The sequence below is a fragment of the Salarias fasciatus genome, assembly GCF_902148845.1.
Source record: "Salarias fasciatus chromosome 7 unlocalized genomic scaffold, fSalaFa1.1 super_scaffold_4, whole genome shotgun sequence".
Classification (NCBI taxonomy): Eukaryota; Metazoa; Chordata; class Actinopteri; order Blenniiformes; family Blenniidae; genus Salarias; species Salarias fasciatus.
In genome coordinates, this window is record NW_021941229.1 from 22,923,140 (window position 1) to 22,940,560 (window position 17,421).

A 17,421-nucleotide genomic window follows, 5' to 3' on the forward strand; every position below is an offset into this window, starting at 1 on the left:
TGTTCTTCACCAGTGTCCTTCCTGTTGTGTTTTTCACCTTGTTGTCCATTTCACAGCGACATTGAGAGGAAAAGCGAGCGCGGAGCCCCGAGGACGGCAGCTCGGGCAGATTTCACACACGATAATTATCTAATGATGACATTTCAGCGCCGTCGTGGCTGAAAGTGTCGCTGTTTACAGTTTAGCGTTTCCTCCTGGGCTTCCTGTCCGTTAAGTGCGGCTCGTTAACGTTTGTGTTGTCTTCGCAGTTTGTGCGTTTCCGTACATCCTGGCCTTCACTACGGACTCCATCGAGATCAGACTGGTGGTGAACGGCAACCTGGTGTACACCGCCGTGGTGCCGGAGCTGCAGCTGACGTCTTCACGGGTCAGTGTGATCAGCGGCGTTGACGCCATGTTTGTCTTTCTATTGCATCCAGAATGACTCAATTTCATGATTTCCAACGATGTCAACACCTGCATCGCGTAGCAGCTTCTGCTTGGTCCGTGTGTCCGCCCTCCCCGTATTGACCTGATTCCTCGTCACTCTTCCTCCCGCAGTCGGACATTTATTTTGTTTCCTCGGCTCCGGTGAGCTCAGCCTCCAACTGCAGTTCCAGGGACACCAGCTCCCAGAGTTCCCCTCAGACGCCCACGGGCTACGAGATGCCCGTGTTCCCCTCGCCGCTCGGAGACGGTAAGAACGAACCGCAGGGGAAAAAAACCCCGGAGGATGTCTGTAATGCCGCCGCTCTGATATTTAAGGTTTTTACACGGAAACGTATCCCAGAGACCTGCTTGACTTTGGACGCTCTCCTCACCCTGAGCCGCTCATTTACATAAACCTGCCTCAGCAGAGCGGCTCACTGGAGCAGCAGCCTTCTGCCCTCCAGAGCTGGAATCCCACAGTTCAACGCTGCTTTTCACTGGAAGATATTTAATTGCGTTTATGTCCCTCATGAGTATTACCTCATCTCGTCTCTCTGTGTAGCCCTGACAGAGTGTAGACTTATGGCTCTTCATTCTGCCCATTTCCAGCTGTAGTCTACTTATATAGTAGTTTATTACATTTTAGGTCATTAGCTACAAATACTGTTATTGCAGTTTTTCCGCCTCATTTTATTTCAGTTTAAGGTCAAAAAATTAAGCCTGCACTGGCTCCAGCGCTGCTGAAAGGCTCTCTGTAGCGGGAAATGTTTTATGAATGAGATTCATACATTCAAGCCAAAGAAAAGCTCAAGATCAAGGTCAAGATGCACGAGACGGGACTGTGATTTACTCAGAACTCTGTTGTGACATGGTGGTGAAGTGGTTCACCCATCAAGAAAAACCCCACTGTGAATTCCTGCTGGGCTTTCGGCCTTTCTCTGCGGGGTTTGCATGTTCTCCTCGTGTGTGTGTTTTCTTTGGGCACTCTATTCTTCAGCTGTGAGTGTGTGTGTGTGTGTGTGTGTGTGTGTGTGTGTGTGTGTTTGGACTGCCGAAGCGTCCAGGGTGGACACGCCCACTGTTGGCTGGGATCGCCTCTGACCCTGAGTTTAGCAAAGCAATAGAGAATGGATGGATAATAATCCGCCTGCTGACAGGAAGAAAAGATCTTAAAAGTGGCTGTGAAGTGATTTCCATTCAATACCTCATTGATTTGACTCCCGCAGTGACAACAAAGGTGGAAATTCAATCAGGAAAAAAAAAAAAAAAAGTGATGAATTTGCATTTACAGGACAAAGACGTGTCCGACAGTCATTATGACGCGCTGAATTTATAGAAGACAGCACATTACCAAACAGGTGGCGTAGTGTTTACCCACACACGCCCCCGCCACCTCCAGTCAAGTGTCCTCAGAGGGAAAACAACGCCTTCAAGGATGATGGAGGATCAATGTGAGCCATCAAGCCTGCATTCATCATCCGGTCCTTCTCTTATCGTATATTTAGTCTCCCGTCGCCTCGCTCCTGACCTCCTCTGGACTGAACCAGCTGCTAACAACACACAGATTTTTATTCGCTGAGAGCCAACAGACTGACGGACGGCCGTGGGGGAGCTGTAGTCCGAGTCCCGCCAGCGTTCCTCCTGAGGGGAGGCGAGTAATTCCAGGTCCCACTACCAACTAGCAGGGAGGAGGGTCTGACCGGTGCTGCTGCAATTAGCCGAGGACGGGATTTATGCTTTCTGGCTGGAAGGGGTAATCATCGCCCTCAGAGGGATTCTCATTTTCTTTCCCCTTGTTTTATTTTATTTGCCGCACCGAGAGACCAAACAGACGACCTACTGCTGTGTGACTGAGTGACTCACTGAGGTTCTGTGTGTGTGTGTGTGTGTGTGTGTGTGTGTGTGTGTGTGTGTCAGAAAATGTATGCACCTGTGTGTGTTGAGTTGGCGTAACCCCTCTTCTTCATCCCTGGTTCAGATTCTATACGGATCCCCTATGGTACCAAGCTTTCCCTGTACATGTCTAAGGACGCCGAAGGTACTGCGGGATCCTCCCGTCCTCACGATGCCGCCCCACTAACACGCACGTGCTCCTCAGAGTGTTTCACCCTTGTCTGCTCCAAGGCGGCATGTTGACTTGAACGCTGGTTGAATGTTAAGTGAACATTATGTCTTCCCCATCCCCCCCCCCACACACACACACCACCACCACCTCATCCTTCCCCCCTTTTTTTTTACTGTCCTAACTAATTAAAACTTGAAAATGAAGGGAGGAAGAGGTGATAGAGCGCAAAGTAAAAAAAAAGAGAGAGAGAGAGAGACAGGAGCGATAACGTCAGTCTGAGGGAGGAGGGATTTAAAGAGGAGGTGCAGAAAAGGTATGGAGAGGGGCTGTGTACGAGCCGTGGAGGGGGGGGAGGGGGGGGAAAGAGGGAAGGAGAAGACACGTCTGCCGCAGCATGATTTACAGATTGCACTGTCGCCATGGAGACTTTTGTCAGCCCGCTCTTCGATCCAAAGTGGTGGTCCAAACAGCGGTGCCACAGTCTGATGGTGGGAGGATGAGGATGAGGAGGGGGAGGGCTGAAGAAATGAAGGGGAAGCGAGGAGGAGGGGGAGGAGGGGGAGGAAGAAAAGGTTGAAGGGCTGCTGACAAAAATCCCATCCTCTAACTGCCTGCCGTAGATCTGCTCCTCGGGGAGGTTTTCATCTGATGTGATCGCATCAGTGATGTGAACAAGATGCTGTTAGCGATCGGCGCGAACCCGCAGCACGGCTGCACCGCCTCTCCTCAATTAGAGCCTAAAAACACTCCCCTGCCGGCGTGACAGAGTGAGACTCTTCCCCTGGTGCAGACATGCATGTGGAATATATCAATCACTGATTGTATATTCTAAAAAAAAAAAAAAAGAAAAAAGAAACAACCTGCATGCTTTCTTCTGTTTCTGTGGCGGTACAGGTACGTGGCGGCGGCTCTGCGGCGGCACGCCGGCGGCCGCTCTCTTGTTTTTCCTCCATGGCTCTTTACTCTCCACTCACCTGCTGACATTTCAAATGAGACAGTCCTCTTCCGCGCTGCCCGGCTTCCACTTCGATTCACTCCGCTCGGCGCTAATACCGCCGGCCCGCCTCGCCGCAGCGCAGCTCCAACAGCGCCCCCCGGCGGCACGACGGGACACCGCAGGCCGGCTGGCCGCGGCTCCGCCAGGCGGACTGGATCATTTGAAAGACTCCATTTCACATCTCTGTCGTCTTTCCTCAGTGATAAATCATCTGCTGTAAATGAGCACTGGAGAGTTACGTTGCATTAACTCTGCCGTACAAGGTTGATTAATTTCAACGTGAAGTATTGTTTCCTTAAATAAGACGATTAATCACTGCAGAGTGGCTTCATTTGATTATAAAAGTTTGTGTCTGTTGCATAAGCTTAAGTTTTTGCATCAGATTTATTTATTTTTTATAAGTTAGATATTTTTTTAAATCACATTACCAAGCAAATAATGTATTTTTTTAAACAAATATCTTATGAGTAGCAGACATAAAACAACACTGAGTAACATGATGCTGCTTTGAAAGTGAACAATCTAGCTTTAGCATTAGCATTAGCTGCAAAGCCATGCGGTCGGAATTTGTAAAAACAGGCAAAATGCAACTTTTTTTTTTTCTAACATTTGACTATTTTGCACCTGAAGGTATCATTAGGACTGATTTCATGTTGAACTTGCCGTTATTTTCGGTAGTAACTGTTTGGATATGTGGAAAAACCACATCACAGAGAGACCCAGTAGAGTTTGGTTGGAAGAAGCAAGTCATGGCTGAAAACGCTTCACACACAGATTTCACAGCTTGCAGTGACGACACGGTCAGTGAAGAGTCTCTCAGATACAGATTAGGTTTTCCCGACAGCAGTCAGCTGAGATACTGTTGAGATTTTTTTTGAAAATAGCTTGAAAAATCACTATGAAAAGGAATTAAAATTAGCTTCATGCTAACACTCAGAGAAGCACATGCTGCGAGCTGGGCTAGCATGAACATCCTCACACCGTATTGTTTCTCCACACGGGTTTCTGCGTTGAATTATTAACGCCGAGTCGACTCCTACGACTTCCTGCTTTAATGCTACGCCGAGCGAACCGGCTGCCGGTGATCGACTCACATCAGTACCGTCGCTTTCAGCCTGAATAAAAATAAGATGCATTCGAGATGTGATGTTCATTAGCTGAGTGAAATACCTAAAAAGACGCTGCACGCTTTAAATATATATCACTTTTTGTCAGTAATGAGCTAAAACTTGAAAAATAAAAGAAAGGCGTCGTCGTGCTTCAGGCCATTAGTTTCATCCATTTTTCATTAGCCGCCACACATTCGTCTCCTTTTATACGTGTCCTTGCTGACACTCTGCTTCCATCTTGTTTTAAACTCTTGTGTTTTATGTCTTCTCTTGTTATCTGTCTTTACATCCCTGGCTCCTCACCGCTTCCTCTTCGTCCTCCTCCTCCTCCTCTTCCCAGGTGAAGCGGCGTGTAAGCACATCTTCAAGATCCCGCTCTGCAACCTGGTGGGCCGCAGCATCGAGAGGCCGCTGAAGTCGCCCCTGGTCAACAAGGTGCTGACCACGCCGGCGCCCGCCATGGTGCCGCCCACGCCGCTCATCTCCGCCACGCATTCGCTCTCGCTGTCCCGCATGGAGATCAAGGAGATCGCCAGCCGCACGCGGAAGGAGCTGCTGGGTAACGAGTGGAAAACATTTCTAAACTCTAAAATCTAATTTCTGGGAGTGAAAACTTAATTATTCAAGCTAATATTTTGGGGGTTTGAAACATAAGGCCCATGGGCCAAAACTGGCCTACAAGAGGCTTCAGTCCTTCCTGACAAACTCAAAGAAATTGTAAAAGAAAGCTTTTTTTTTCATTGATTTATCATTAAGATTAATTTTCCACTGAGATTGTAGTCCATTTTGGTAATAATTGTTTATTTTTGTGAAAATATCGACATTTTCGTCTTGTACACTCTGCGCCACAACAAGGAAAAACTCTAAAGTTTACATTTAAAGCTTATTGTTGTGTAGTTATACCGGTCTTACTCAAGATTAACTCATGTTGAATGTGGCACCTGAACTGAAATGTGTTTGACACCTTGTCACTGTGCAAAGCATTGTGGGACTGATCCACTGACTGAATGGGATGCTATTCCTGGCAGACACATTGATCTGATCACTTTATTCTGCGCTCATGTCAACGGGACAATCTGATATCATACAGAATGACCAAAAAAAAAACTGACATATAAACTCAGATCCAGAGAAACTTTTAAAAAAAATCACTGAAGTGTGCTCAATCTGTAGTTTTGAGCCTGAATGATCCGGTGAGTGAGCACCAGACAGCGGGATTAAGACCTTCAGATTATTATGGATCATCCAGATAACCCGAGGAAAGTCTCTCCGAATCCCAGGAATAGAGAAATCTGTTCTCACTTCTACAGCTGAGAGAAGAATGGCTGAGTTGATCTGTCCAGAACTTTTTTCGACAACAGTTTAATGATTGTCAGAAACTGGAAGTTCTTCACTTCACTTTCTCGTGAAATTTGGAAATGTTCTAACCTCAGACTTCCTTTGTTTTTGTTCTCGTCACATTGGGAAAAACAGAGAAATGTCTTTGTTTTGGCAGCGTTTGTGCCGCTTTGGCTCTTTTTGTGATTTTATAAATAATGATGAGTCATTCCTGATCGCAGTGTCGTCCAGCTCAAACTCGGGTTTTCTCGTGAAAGTATTCGGTTTTTCTTTTATTAAAAGTGTTGTGAGTTACAGACTTCTGTTCAAACCTTTTTCAGAACTGCAGTATGAAAGTTTCTGGGTTGTTAAACTGTTTCCTGTTTCAGGTCTCACCGAGGAGCCGAGCGGGAAACCCGACAGCGGATCGGTCAAACACAGGAAGATGAGCAAGAAGAACACTGAGGAGGAGAACAAAGGACGAGCGCTGACGTCCACAAACAGCGACAGGTGACGCCGACGCTTTCAGCAGCAAGTCAGCCTCTCTGGAAGGAATGAGTGTCATTCAACGTTATGGCATTTTAACGCTGTTTGATGTTGCAGGATTTTTTTTTTCATATTTCGATCCATCAGATGGAAAATGTATAACTCAACCTGCCTGTTGATTTTCCCCATTATATATAACTTTAAAAAAAAACAAGTACTGGACATCAGTACAATTTTATTTCTGCAAGTTAGTTTCTATTAAAACTAATATTGCCAAAATGAATGAATTTAAAAGAATACAATGCACACATACTGTATGTCAAAACAATTAAAAATTGCACCGTAAGAAGAAAAATTGTAAATCAAGGATGAATATCAGTTAATAATGTACCTATTCAGTTTGTAGACTTGAACACTTAACATAATTTTGCCAATTAGATATGGATATCAGAACAAATGGTTATTTTTGACAAGAACGAAACACTTTTTTATCGTCCATAAAAGTAAATACAGACTGATTTTAAATTGATTTGTATTTTATTGGGTTTTTAGACTGATTTTAAATTGAAATGCTGTTTATGGACTAAGCTCCTGGTGGGGGAGTCATGCTTTACCTGGGATTAATTTCAAATCATGTTTCTTTCCTTTCAACAAAAATATAAAAATGACCTTTCCTTGCCTCATGTTTTCCGGATTGCCTTCACAACGTTGCCATCTGCTGGATGCCGTGTGAATTGCATGCATGAGCAGTTTAATCGTAGCTGGGCTGGCTGGTTCCAGTTCGGGGTGGACATTGACGGCGCGTCTCTGTGCAGCAGGTTACTCTCGGAGTCGTCTGAAGCGGAGCTGGACGTCCAGCTGCACTGCGCCGCCGCCTCGGAGGCCGAGCCGGAGAAGGTGGCGCTGTGTGCGGAGAGCCCGGCCGCCCTGGCCAGCGCGTTCGGACTCTCCACGTCCTTCGAAGAAGACGTCCTGGACCTAAAGTGAAGACAATCCCAGTGTGCACTTCTCTGCCCGCCCGCCACTCCTCTATCCTTTGCTTTCATTCCACTCCTGCTGGTTTTTGTCGTTTGTTTTCGTTCTGTTCTTCGTTTCCTGGTTTCTCGGGCGAGACGGGAGTGAGGAACGTGTCCGTGTGTGCGTGTGCGTGCGTTGTGTGGGTGTTTGTGCTGCCCCCCCCACCCCCCCGCCCAAGCTGTGAGTAACCCAAAGAGGCAAGTGAGGTAGTGTGAGGCGCTGAGCCCCGCGGCGGCTCGGCGGTTCGATCCCAGGCCGCTCAGTGAATGTAAACCTTGCACACCGAGGCATTACAGGCATCTCTGCGTTCGCCATCCCCTCCGGAGCCGCTGCAGTCCAGTACGTGTTGTATAGTTCGTGGTTATTTCCACCCACGTTCACATGTTGTATGATATGCATATGTATGTGTACATCTGTTCATACATGACACCGCACACAGCAGCGGGCGCCGCCGCCGCCGCCCGCCTGGCCTGTGATGCATATTTATAGATATATTATTAAAGAGAGAGAAAAAAAAATCAATTTTATTCCCACATTTAGAAGAAGTAGGATGTTCTACGGCTCTCTGCACCTTTAAGTCTGTATTCTTATCCTTACTCACAAGCAAACAGGTGGACAGGGCTGGAGGCAGAGTCTCCCACAAGTGCCATTTCCCAGCATCCCCTCCATCCGGCCAGACCTCCTCGCAGCCGCCGGGTCCTGGCGTCTGAGCAGTAGCAGCCGAGACGGCGGTCCGGTTCAGACCGAGTCCGCTCACCGGAGGCTCTCCGTCGCTCACACACGGCCACGTGAGAAAGCTTTGAGAATCCACAATTTTTACATGATTGAGCTGCTGGGTTGCCCGATTCATGACAGTACAGTAAAAGAACTGTGAGAAAGGCCACAAAAATAGGATCAAACTGACAGATTTTAAGTTAACTCGTTTATTGGCAGAAGTATAATAGGTTGAAAAACCATATTACTTTGAATTTTAAATTATAAGACAAGCTTAGATTTTATTAATTATGTATCTGGAAGGTAAAAAATGAGTAATAGTAAACCAATAAGTTAGAAAATTAAGAAAAATAGACTTTTTGTATGTTAAAAATTACAACTGTCTGATGCACAAACACGTAGGCCCACATTCAGCTTTAACAGAGACGGTTTTATAGCATTTCAATCATGTAAATATGCAACAATCTTTCATTAACCTAAATTTAACTTAAATTAGAACTAGTTTAAATTATAGAACATAGATTAAGACATGCACTAAAAATAAAATGTAAAAAAAAAAAGCCATTCCTTTCAATAACAGATGTAAAAGCTGAATGTGCAGTACAGGGGTGTCAAATATAAGGCTTGTGGTCCAAAGCTGCCACATTAGTTGGGTTGAGTCTGGCTTAGATTTTGCATGGTGTAAAATTTACAACATTTATGCAACTTTTTAAATAAGTCAAAATAAAAGAACTGCACTGTTTCAGTAAAGACTAAAAAGAACATTTATCCATTTTAGTGGACTATAAATGAACAAAAATACACACTAATGCATCATTTTGTCAGTATTGTTGACAGAAATGCATTTTTAATGAGTGTTTATCGTGCGCAGGAGTTCATCACTGAGAGAAAGAAGAGTGATGAGCTGCACCTGTGTGCAGTTCAGAGGCATCAGTTAACCTGAAGAAGGTCATTTATGGTGCAACAGGTGGAGTTTTGACCAAAATCTGCTTCAGGATTTCACACCGTCTCAGATTCATCCAGAGAAATCTAGAAGTTACTCATATTAAACCCCATAAAAAGACAATATTTCTTGAACTTTTAAAGATGACATTGTTTATGAGTTTAATATTTACAGCCTAAGCTTAATAAATACACAAAATACGGAAAATAAGTATCAGAAACAGGGAAATAAGCTTCATGAGGTTGTGCTGGTGTGGCTATGAGAGCGCCTCCTGGTGGTGGCTTCACAGACCTGCAGCCTTGGACTCTTGCATGAGCCTCCTCTGCTCCTCTTCCTCCCTCTTCCTCCCTCTCCTCTGTTATCCCACCTGCCTCAGCGACACCAGAACCCAAAACTCAGACAAAAGGAAGGAGGAGGAGGATTTTTAAAAAGCTACTTTTAGCGTTTCTTACTCTGAATGGAGGAGTGTGACGGGGGGAAACGCCGCTGTTGCTCCTGTACTTCTGTCTAAAGCGCTTCTTTTCTCCTACCTCCCCTCTTGGCATTTTTCATGGTTTCTGTTTGTTTTCTTTTGGAGTTGTTTGTTTTTGTTTTGTTTTTTGTATTTGAATCTATATTTACTGTTTAGACTGTTGCTGAACCTCTCTGTGATATCAAAATCGAAAAAAAGTTACAAAAAAAACACCAAGTGTCTTAAAATATTGTATCGCCATCGTTTTTAATGCCAAGTACTACTTGTAAATGTTTGTGTATCAAATGTGGCCTCAAATGAAACTGAACTATATTATTATTATTATTATTATTATTATTATTATTATTATTATTATTATTATTATTATTTGAACAGTTATTTTAAAGAAGTGCTGTAGACCACTGCTGTGAAAGTAGTTGATTCTGTTCATTGATATGTAATAAATATTTATGAAGTTTGATTTATTTGCGTGTGTATTTATACGTGGATGGATGGATTAACCTTACAGGGAAACTTTACTACTGTGGTTCTGCTCAGATTTAAAAGTTTAAGTTTCCTTCATTGTTACATTTTCAGAGTGAAATTCTTTGTTTCATCAGCTGTGCAACACACTCTATTTAATTTAAATTACGGCAGTCAATGGTAATCGTATTAATCATGATTAATTAATATAGGGATGACTAAAGATTTTCTTTTTTTTATTGTGGTTAATCATAATTAGGCTTAGGGCTTTTTTCACTTTGAAAATTGTATTTTTAACATAGACGTTGTATTCAGTTGGTCTACATGGCGCTTTATTTTGAAAGAAAATCCAACAAGGTCAAAAGCAAAGTTCTCTGGTTTTGATTAACAATCAAGACGCTCTGGGAAGAATTCAGTTGCTGCAGGAAGTCGCGATGCTGAAACTTGACCAATGACTTTAAATTCAACTTTTCAATGGATTGTTTGGACTGATGGATGTTTTATTTACGTTTTGGGCTGAAAACTGCCTTCAAGTGCAAAACAACAGAATTTAAAAACTGCAATTCAAAGTGTGATTAATCATGATTAACTGTGGAAACAATGTGATTTAAAAAAAATAGTTTAAATCTGATACTTTAAAGAAGGATGCAAAAAGGAAGCAAGAAAAACAGACTACCACAGATAAATACAAGTGACTGAACGGCGTAGCATTCAGTGTTGCTCATTATGTTTCTCAATGCAGGCGGAGCTGATCAGTAATTGACAGCAGCTGCCAGAGAAGAGTCGGGTCTATAAAAGCCTCACTGCCGCCTCGCTCTGCTCTTTTGGTCCCTCATGCCACCTTTTTGTTTGTTCTGACTCCGTTCACCCCTTTTCTTCCTGAGTGTGAGAACGAAGACGCTGAACAGAGACTGCCTGGAGTCCCTCTTATGTTGCAGCTCAGTAGTCGGCTGGAACACGACGGAGGGCTCCTCTGCAAAACTGCTCACCTGATTACTGAACAGACCTGTTTTACATCCTGGGCTTTGTTTTTTCATGCTGCTGCCGCCACATGAGGCAGAGTCTGAAGCAAGCTGCTGTTTCAGAGAAATTCGCCCCTTTTTGCTACTGAAGACGAGTCGAGACACTCTATTTACACTTCATTTTGTTTTTGGCAGCCAGTGCATTTGGTTTATCAGTGTACAGTACTTCTACTGTCAGAGATGGCATTTGACCTTTGACAGCATGAAGGTACAATTATGTTAAATCTTGTGACCAGGAGTTGAGGGATCAGCTGATCACTGATCTCGCTGGACAGGCAGTTTAGGGAGGCGGGCCAAACTGATGAGCCAGTGCACCAGAAAATGGAAGTATTGGTTTTACAGAGACCAGAGCAGGATTTGAACTCATGGTTTTTTCACTGTGAGTCAAGAGTGCTAGGACATATAAAGACATGGCTTCTAATGTTTAAAAAAAAAAAGAAAAATGAACTATATTTTGGATTATAGTTCAGAAGTGAAGTGAAGCTTAAAAAAATAAAATGAGAGTAGAATATCTCTGAACAGACAGTGGTTCAGGAAGCATCGCGTCCTCCAGCAGGTCCTCAGGGCCGAGGGGCCCTGATGGGAAAACTGGCCCACCTTCAAATCCCAGCCGACCTGAGGACTGTGGCAGGACGATCCTGGACTGCAGACAGATTCCCTCCGGCTCAGCGGCTCCGGAATGTGGGACAGCTTAATTGTGGGGAGCATTCTTTGCTTTGTCTTGTAGAAAATAAAGTTTTTATGGAGGGGAGATTGGAATCTGGCCTCAGGTGGGACGGTCCTGACCCGGGTCGCAGCAGGAAGAGCTGATCTCATCTTGGCACTTTCTTACTCAGCTACCGAGGAAATTTAAAAAACTAAACAGGCTCAAAAACGTCGGTATTGTTCTGCTGATCTGTAGCTCGGTGGCTCAGAGTGACTCTGGCACTGACAGGAAGTGTGGGTCTGACTCTCTGATCACCTCGAAACGGAAAGTTTCAACACTCTGGTGTTGTCAAAGGATATTTCAGGCGCTGCTTTTTTTCTTCACTTTTTGAGACTTTTTACAATCAGTCTTATGAAACACATGAGATTTTATTTATGTCTAATGAAAACCTGCAGTTCAAAGTTTCTACTAAATACCACCTGCACTGCTTTACCCAGATGAAGGGCTCAGATCATGTGACTGTGCCGGAATCAACACAGTTTCTCTCAGAAGTTGAAGCGTGTGTGTGTGTGTGTGTGTGTGTGTGTGTGTGTGTGTGTGTGTCTGTGTGTGGCCACAAGGTGGGGATACATGTTGCCGGAGCTGTTTGAACACACCACCTAAACAGAGACTTTTTTTTTTAAATCTCAATCCCAGCTTGTCTTCTTTCTGCGTCTCCTTCAAGCCGAGTCTACACCCTCTAAACAACAGAGCATCCGGTAACTTAAACCGATCACCTGACAGAGAACACAAGCAATGTCACCTGATCTCCTCAAGAAAATACATAAAACACACAAAACGAAGATAAAGAGAGAAGAAAAAAAGCTTCAGTGTGCTCTGTGAAAACTGAGAAATGAAGGCCGAAGGTCAGGAGGCCGGTTTGTTGTAACCTCGGGGGTAAAGGAGTGTTCGAGACGACCACGGCGCTGACGCACGCTCAGGATGCAGACACGCCCCGGCCCCCGACACGCCGGCTTCACGCTTCACCCAGATTATATGGATTGAGGATGCTCAATCACTCAGAGCAGAGGATTTTCCAATCCTCCCACCTTCCCTCCGCTTCCTGCTCCTTCGTCGAAAACACAAAAGTCTCCATGATCACAACACATTCCAGCTCCGTGGGCTCGAAGCTTAGTCACTGGAAAAAACCTCTGGAACTGGGATTACTGGGTTTATGCTGTTATGGAAAACGGCTGCTCCAAGTCCCACGTGAGGGAGAGGAAACGGGCGGCTCGTTGGAGGTGTGTGCAGTTGAAATGCTTGACCGGACTCCATTCTTACTGTAAATACGCCTGTTTGACTTCCCCTCGACCCCTCGGGGCCAAACAGTGCGAAGGCAGCACAATCAGAGGGTCTCGTTACATAACAGGTGGAGGAATGCTGGAAGTTTGCCCTGCGGTTCTGGATCGTCTCACTCCTGCACACAAAGTGGGGCCCCCACCCCTCCGTCCCCCCGAACCGCCGAGCACAGTGTGTCCACGCAGACGATTCACTCACACACACACACACATGCAGCAGCTTCCACTGAAAGTTCTTTTATTTCCAACAGAGATGGATCCATGACCGTATACATTAAAATGAAGAATAAATTATCATTAAGGTAGTGTTAAAACATGTTTTCACAGATAGAACTTCTTCCTCTGCAGGCTGTTCCAGGACTTTTGAGTTGAGAAGGAGCAGTCGTTTTGTGACACTGACACTTCCCCCGTGCCCGCTGGCGCTCCTGGATCCAACCTAAACACACGTTAATCTGCACAGGAAGATGAGTCCACCACGAGGAGGACGGCGGTCTGGGTCCGTGTGTAAACATACGGAGCAGTGCTGGGAAATCTACAGCAAATGCCAACAGATCCTGTCAGAACAAGCAACAGCCTTCATTTTGCATTTTGCACATACGTGCACAGTCCTTGGCAACTTCAAGATTTGTCACATTTGAGCTTAGTGAATAGAAAAAAAAAAAAAAACAAAATACTGACTGAATCTCACAGAAACCAGCGCTGGTGTGCTCACACACCTCGTATTGCACTCCCACTGATATTCCTGTCTGATCGAGAGACCCGATCCCGGTCCCGATGACCCCCGGCCGCCGTTCAGGCGTACGCCGCCACCGCCATCAGGATCTGCAGAGCCATGGAGACGCAGGGTATCTGTGCGACGGTGTAGGCCAGCGAGCGGGTGGGCGCGCGCAGGGCCAGCAGGTAGGCGGCGGTGTGCAGCATGCGGCCCAGGAAGAAGACCAGGAAGTGGAAGCGGGCCACCGACAGCGAGGGCCCGATCATGGAGTAGATGGCGCCCAGGAAGAGGAAGGGGAGGATGTTCTCCATGTCGTTGATGTGAGCTCTGCGGAAGAGGAGAGTTTCCCTGAAAAAGGCTGACGAGTTTCCACAGAGTCTGCATTTCGGTGACTCAGCAGTGACACAGGATCGACAGTTCAGCGTTTCAGAGTCACAGTTCTGAGTAAATCAGAGTTTCTCATCAGTGACTCTTAATGGAAACTTTAAGGAAAACCTTTAATTTGTTTTTACTTAACTTCGTCCTTTTAAAAACTTCAACAGGCTCCAAATTATCTAAACCACTTTCCTGCTTCCTCTCCACCCACCTCGAAAAACAAACTTCTAACAATATTATCCAGGGGACCTGTTATTCTGGCGGCTCTTAGAAAAACAGTGCATGTGAAAGAAAAGCCTATTTGTCCATTAACACCCCTAATGCTAATGTATGAGAGTCAAGTCTGTCATTGTGTAAAGTTTCCTCCCATTTTTAGGAGAAAAGGAGAAAAAAAATCAGGAATCAAACGAGAGGTATTGTTAAGCGCCCTGTATTCTTTTTGTTAATTCATCTATTTCTTGAAGCATTTCTAAGATTATATGCATCATTTTAGGGAGATTTACAGAATGTCTCAGTCATTTTCCAACTTTTAAAAAAAAGTTCTGTTAACTTTCATACAGAAAACAGTCATTTTGTCAGAATATTTTGTTAATTATCAAAAACTGATTTTAAAATTTAGGAAAGTGCCACTTTTTAGGCATTTCTTGTCTGACTGGATTCCACTTCAGAAACATCTCTGTATGTTTCTTTGTCTTGTTCACATTTTCTGTCAAAGTTGAATCACATTTTTCGACTTTGTTGCCATTCAGTGATTTATTGTTTATCTGTTAGTCTATTTCAGACACTAAAGGCCAATTAAATGTCCGCTTAAAGTATTTTAGAGAATAACACAGTGCTTTCCTGTGCAGCCCCGACTGTCATTGGTTCCTAGGTGATTATTGAGAGAAGATGCCACCTGTCAATTAACTTAATTTGAACCAAAAAAGTGGGACTGGACTTATTACATCCCTGAATTCATTTTGAGAACTGATCTGGAAGTTTTTCTCTGCAACACTATGTGGTAATTGACATTTAATAGCTCACTAATTGCACTGAAGAAACAGACATAATACAAAACACCTCAAATCTAAAATTATAGTTTTAAACCAATTAAAGCAAGAACAACAAGTAAATACTTCATTTCCCCTCATCCAGAGTCGAACATGTCGGTGCCAGCCTCCAGTTTTATCACTCCTGGATGTAACTTCTTCCACCGCCCCTGGTTTGCTTGTTAGTTTCATCCATAAACACAACTGAAAAGCCAGGTTAGGATTTGTTTCACATTTCCAGTAAAAAGTTGTTTCTCACGACAAGTTCGTGGACAGTTCAGGACCGATCACCAGAAGACAGGGGGGAAAAACAAGCCCGGGGTTTGTTTAATGGCAGAGAAACATCTGCTCTTCTCCTCTTCTGTCACTGACATGTTAAAACACAGCAGTGGGACGCGTCTGCCAGCTTGAGCCAGTGGAGGGAGAGTTCCTTCTAAATGAAACGGCTCCAGAGGAAACCAAACCAAACTCTGGGAGGGATCACTTCGCAGCAAATATAAGCAAGTTTGGTTTTGTTTTTATTGTGCAAAAAGAAAAGAAAAAGCACTAAAACAGCCACAAGCCGCTGGATACTTTGGGAGCATTTCAGATCATTTTTTGCAGCCGTGCGTTATGAAAGCGTAAAAGTTCCTGCACGTCGCTCACCTCCGGCATCTTTCCACGAATGGATCCTCTCTGTGAAACTGTAAACCTCCGTGTCTCAGCGCGTCTTCGGGGTTGGCAAAAGCCTTTTTTGGGGGGGGAAAAAAAGCATGAGATAAAAATTCACTGATATAAGTTCAAACGCGCTCTGGCGCGTAATTCTCCCATCCTGGGTCCTCACCTTTTTACGCAGCCGCACTTGTCCCGTTATAATTGCCACAACGTACATTTTGATGACCAGAAGCACGCCGTAGAAAACAAAGCAGGAGAAAACCTCGTTCCTGATCATGACTGCCATCGCAATGCCTCCTATCGTGCAGCACAGAGGAATCAAACCGGAGCTCCGACGCTGGTGCGTAACCGCTGCGTAAAACGCTGCTGAAAGTAAGAGTGGGGCCCGGAGGGCTGCTTTTTTGTAGCTCCGGAGCCTCCACCCACTCCCAGACGCGATTACAGGCTCACAGCCAAACGGAAATGTTTCATTCATGACCCCGAAAATCCCAGACTGAAATGTGAAATCACCTGTCACGCCTCAGTTTGGTACACTTCACCTGGGCGCTTTTTAATCTGTTTATTTTCTCTGGAGGTAAACTGAAAAATCAGCTTTTTGCTTCAACCCTCAAGGTAAAATCAGTCTTTATGTTGCCTCAAGAATATTTATGTTCTGGGGCAGATCCAGGGATTCTAAGGGAGAGGGGCACAGGGGGGCACCGGGAGTTCATGGGTTAAATGAAGAGAAGTTACCTAAGGTGAGTCAGTAAGAGAGGTTACATCTGTAAAAATTTTAATTTGTGTTGACGGTCATGTTGTAACAGCGTCGCTTTTCCCATGAAAACCATTCCCATCTCGGAAAAGTGACACATTTTCCACATTTCCAGGAAAACTGGAGCAGGCATAAAGAGTGTTTCTGAAAATGTGCAAGTAGATCAGCAACAATAACAGACTGCTGATCATTTAAACTGTTGTTTGTTGTGAATTTAAAATAGTTTCCCCAAGAAAGCACAGATTTACTGCACCATCTTCCGCTCCAGAGAGACTGTTTACAGTTGCTTCAGTCATCAATGTTCTGTTCTCTGTGTGAGTGAGATTGGATAATAAAACAAAAATCATGGCAACTATTAACCAGGTGTGCAAAGTTCAGAATTTCTTTTTAATGATTCTTATTAAATGTTGGTGTTTTAAACGTAAATGTTTCTGAAAAGAAGAAAAAATGCTAAAACGTCTCTTTTTTTATGTTTAGGTTTTATGTTAGCATAGGCTTAATGGGTTCGAGTCCAGGCCGAGCCCTTCTGTGTTGGGTTTGCATGTTCTCCCTGTGCATGTGGAGTTTTTGTCCAAAAACATGCATTTTATTTGGCATGGAAAAGAGGAAAAAAATGGAGGGAGATTAAGTACGGTGCTTAGTTTGCAACGTTCTGATGGACAGCACTCGCAATTTCCCAATTTCTATGTGCCAGTGAGCATGTGTGTGTGTTTGTACACATATAATAACACTTAATTACATTTCTTCAGTCAAGTCAAAAACCTTTAAAAATATCTTCAAAGTGCAGTCATGGATGTGATATGTCTAGTTTTACATTTCCTTTGACAAAAAACGTTTTAGTGTAACTTTCAGTGGAAACCTTGTATAAAACAAACAGTATCAAACAATTCCCCAATAATGTGA

At 44.3% G+C, this 17,421-nt stretch overlaps 2 protein-coding genes across 7 annotated transcripts in view; one reads left to right on the top strand and one right to left on the bottom strand.

Annotated features, from left to right (window-relative positions):
* The window catches only part of garnl3 (GTPase activating Rap/RanGAP domain like 3), a 69,424-nt gene extending 59,699 nt beyond the window's left edge, over positions 1–9,725 (top strand). For 2 of the 6 annotated variants that reach the window (XM_030085478.1, XM_030085476.1), the window contains exons 26-31: positions 249–367; positions 541–676; positions 2,387–2,446; positions 4,920–5,138; positions 6,286–6,406; positions 7,198–9,725. In XM_030085478.1, the coding sequence (XP_029941338.1) occupies positions 249–367; positions 541–676; positions 2,387–2,446; positions 4,920–5,138; positions 6,286–6,406; positions 7,198–7,369 (827 nt within the window). In that variant the 3' untranslated portion in view covers positions 7,370–9,725. The remainder of the gene's footprint in view (positions 1–248; positions 368–540; positions 677–2,386; positions 2,447–4,919; positions 5,139–6,285; positions 6,407–7,197) is intronic. The other 4 variants (XM_030085481.1, XM_030085480.1, XM_030085477.1 and 1 more) reach the window with 3 other exon arrangements.
* Positions 9,726–13,217: 3,492 nt separating this feature from the next.
* Positions 13,218–16,126, bottom strand: ptges (prostaglandin E synthase). The gene is made up of 3 exons (XM_030085508.1): positions 15,937–16,126; positions 15,759–15,841; positions 13,218–14,037 (listed from the first exon to the last, which is right to left on the bottom strand). Exons 1-3 carry the CDS (start codon positions 16,051–16,053, stop codon positions 13,788–13,790), a joined length of 450 nt encoding a protein of 149 aa, XP_029941368.1. The 5' UTR covers positions 16,054–16,126; the 3' UTR covers positions 13,218–13,787.
* Between the last annotated feature and the right edge of the window lie 1,295 nt (positions 16,127–17,421).

What these genes read in the sequence shown, in the direction of transcription:
- ptges (XM_030085508.1), bottom strand. Translation starts at nt 16,053, where the DNA reads ATGGCAGTCATGATCAGGAACGAGGTTTTCTCCTGCTTTGTTTTCTAC. An exon ending in AAGTGCGGCTGCGTAAAAAG is followed by an intron (nt 15,842 to 15,936) that starts GTGAGGACCCAG and finishes CCCCCAAAAAAG; the next exon opens with GCTTTTGCCAACCCCGAAGA. An exon ending in TTCGTGGAAAGATGCCGGAG is followed by an intron (nt 14,038 to 15,758) that starts GTGAGCGACGTG and finishes CCTCTTCCGCAG; the next exon opens with AGCTCACATCAACGACATGG.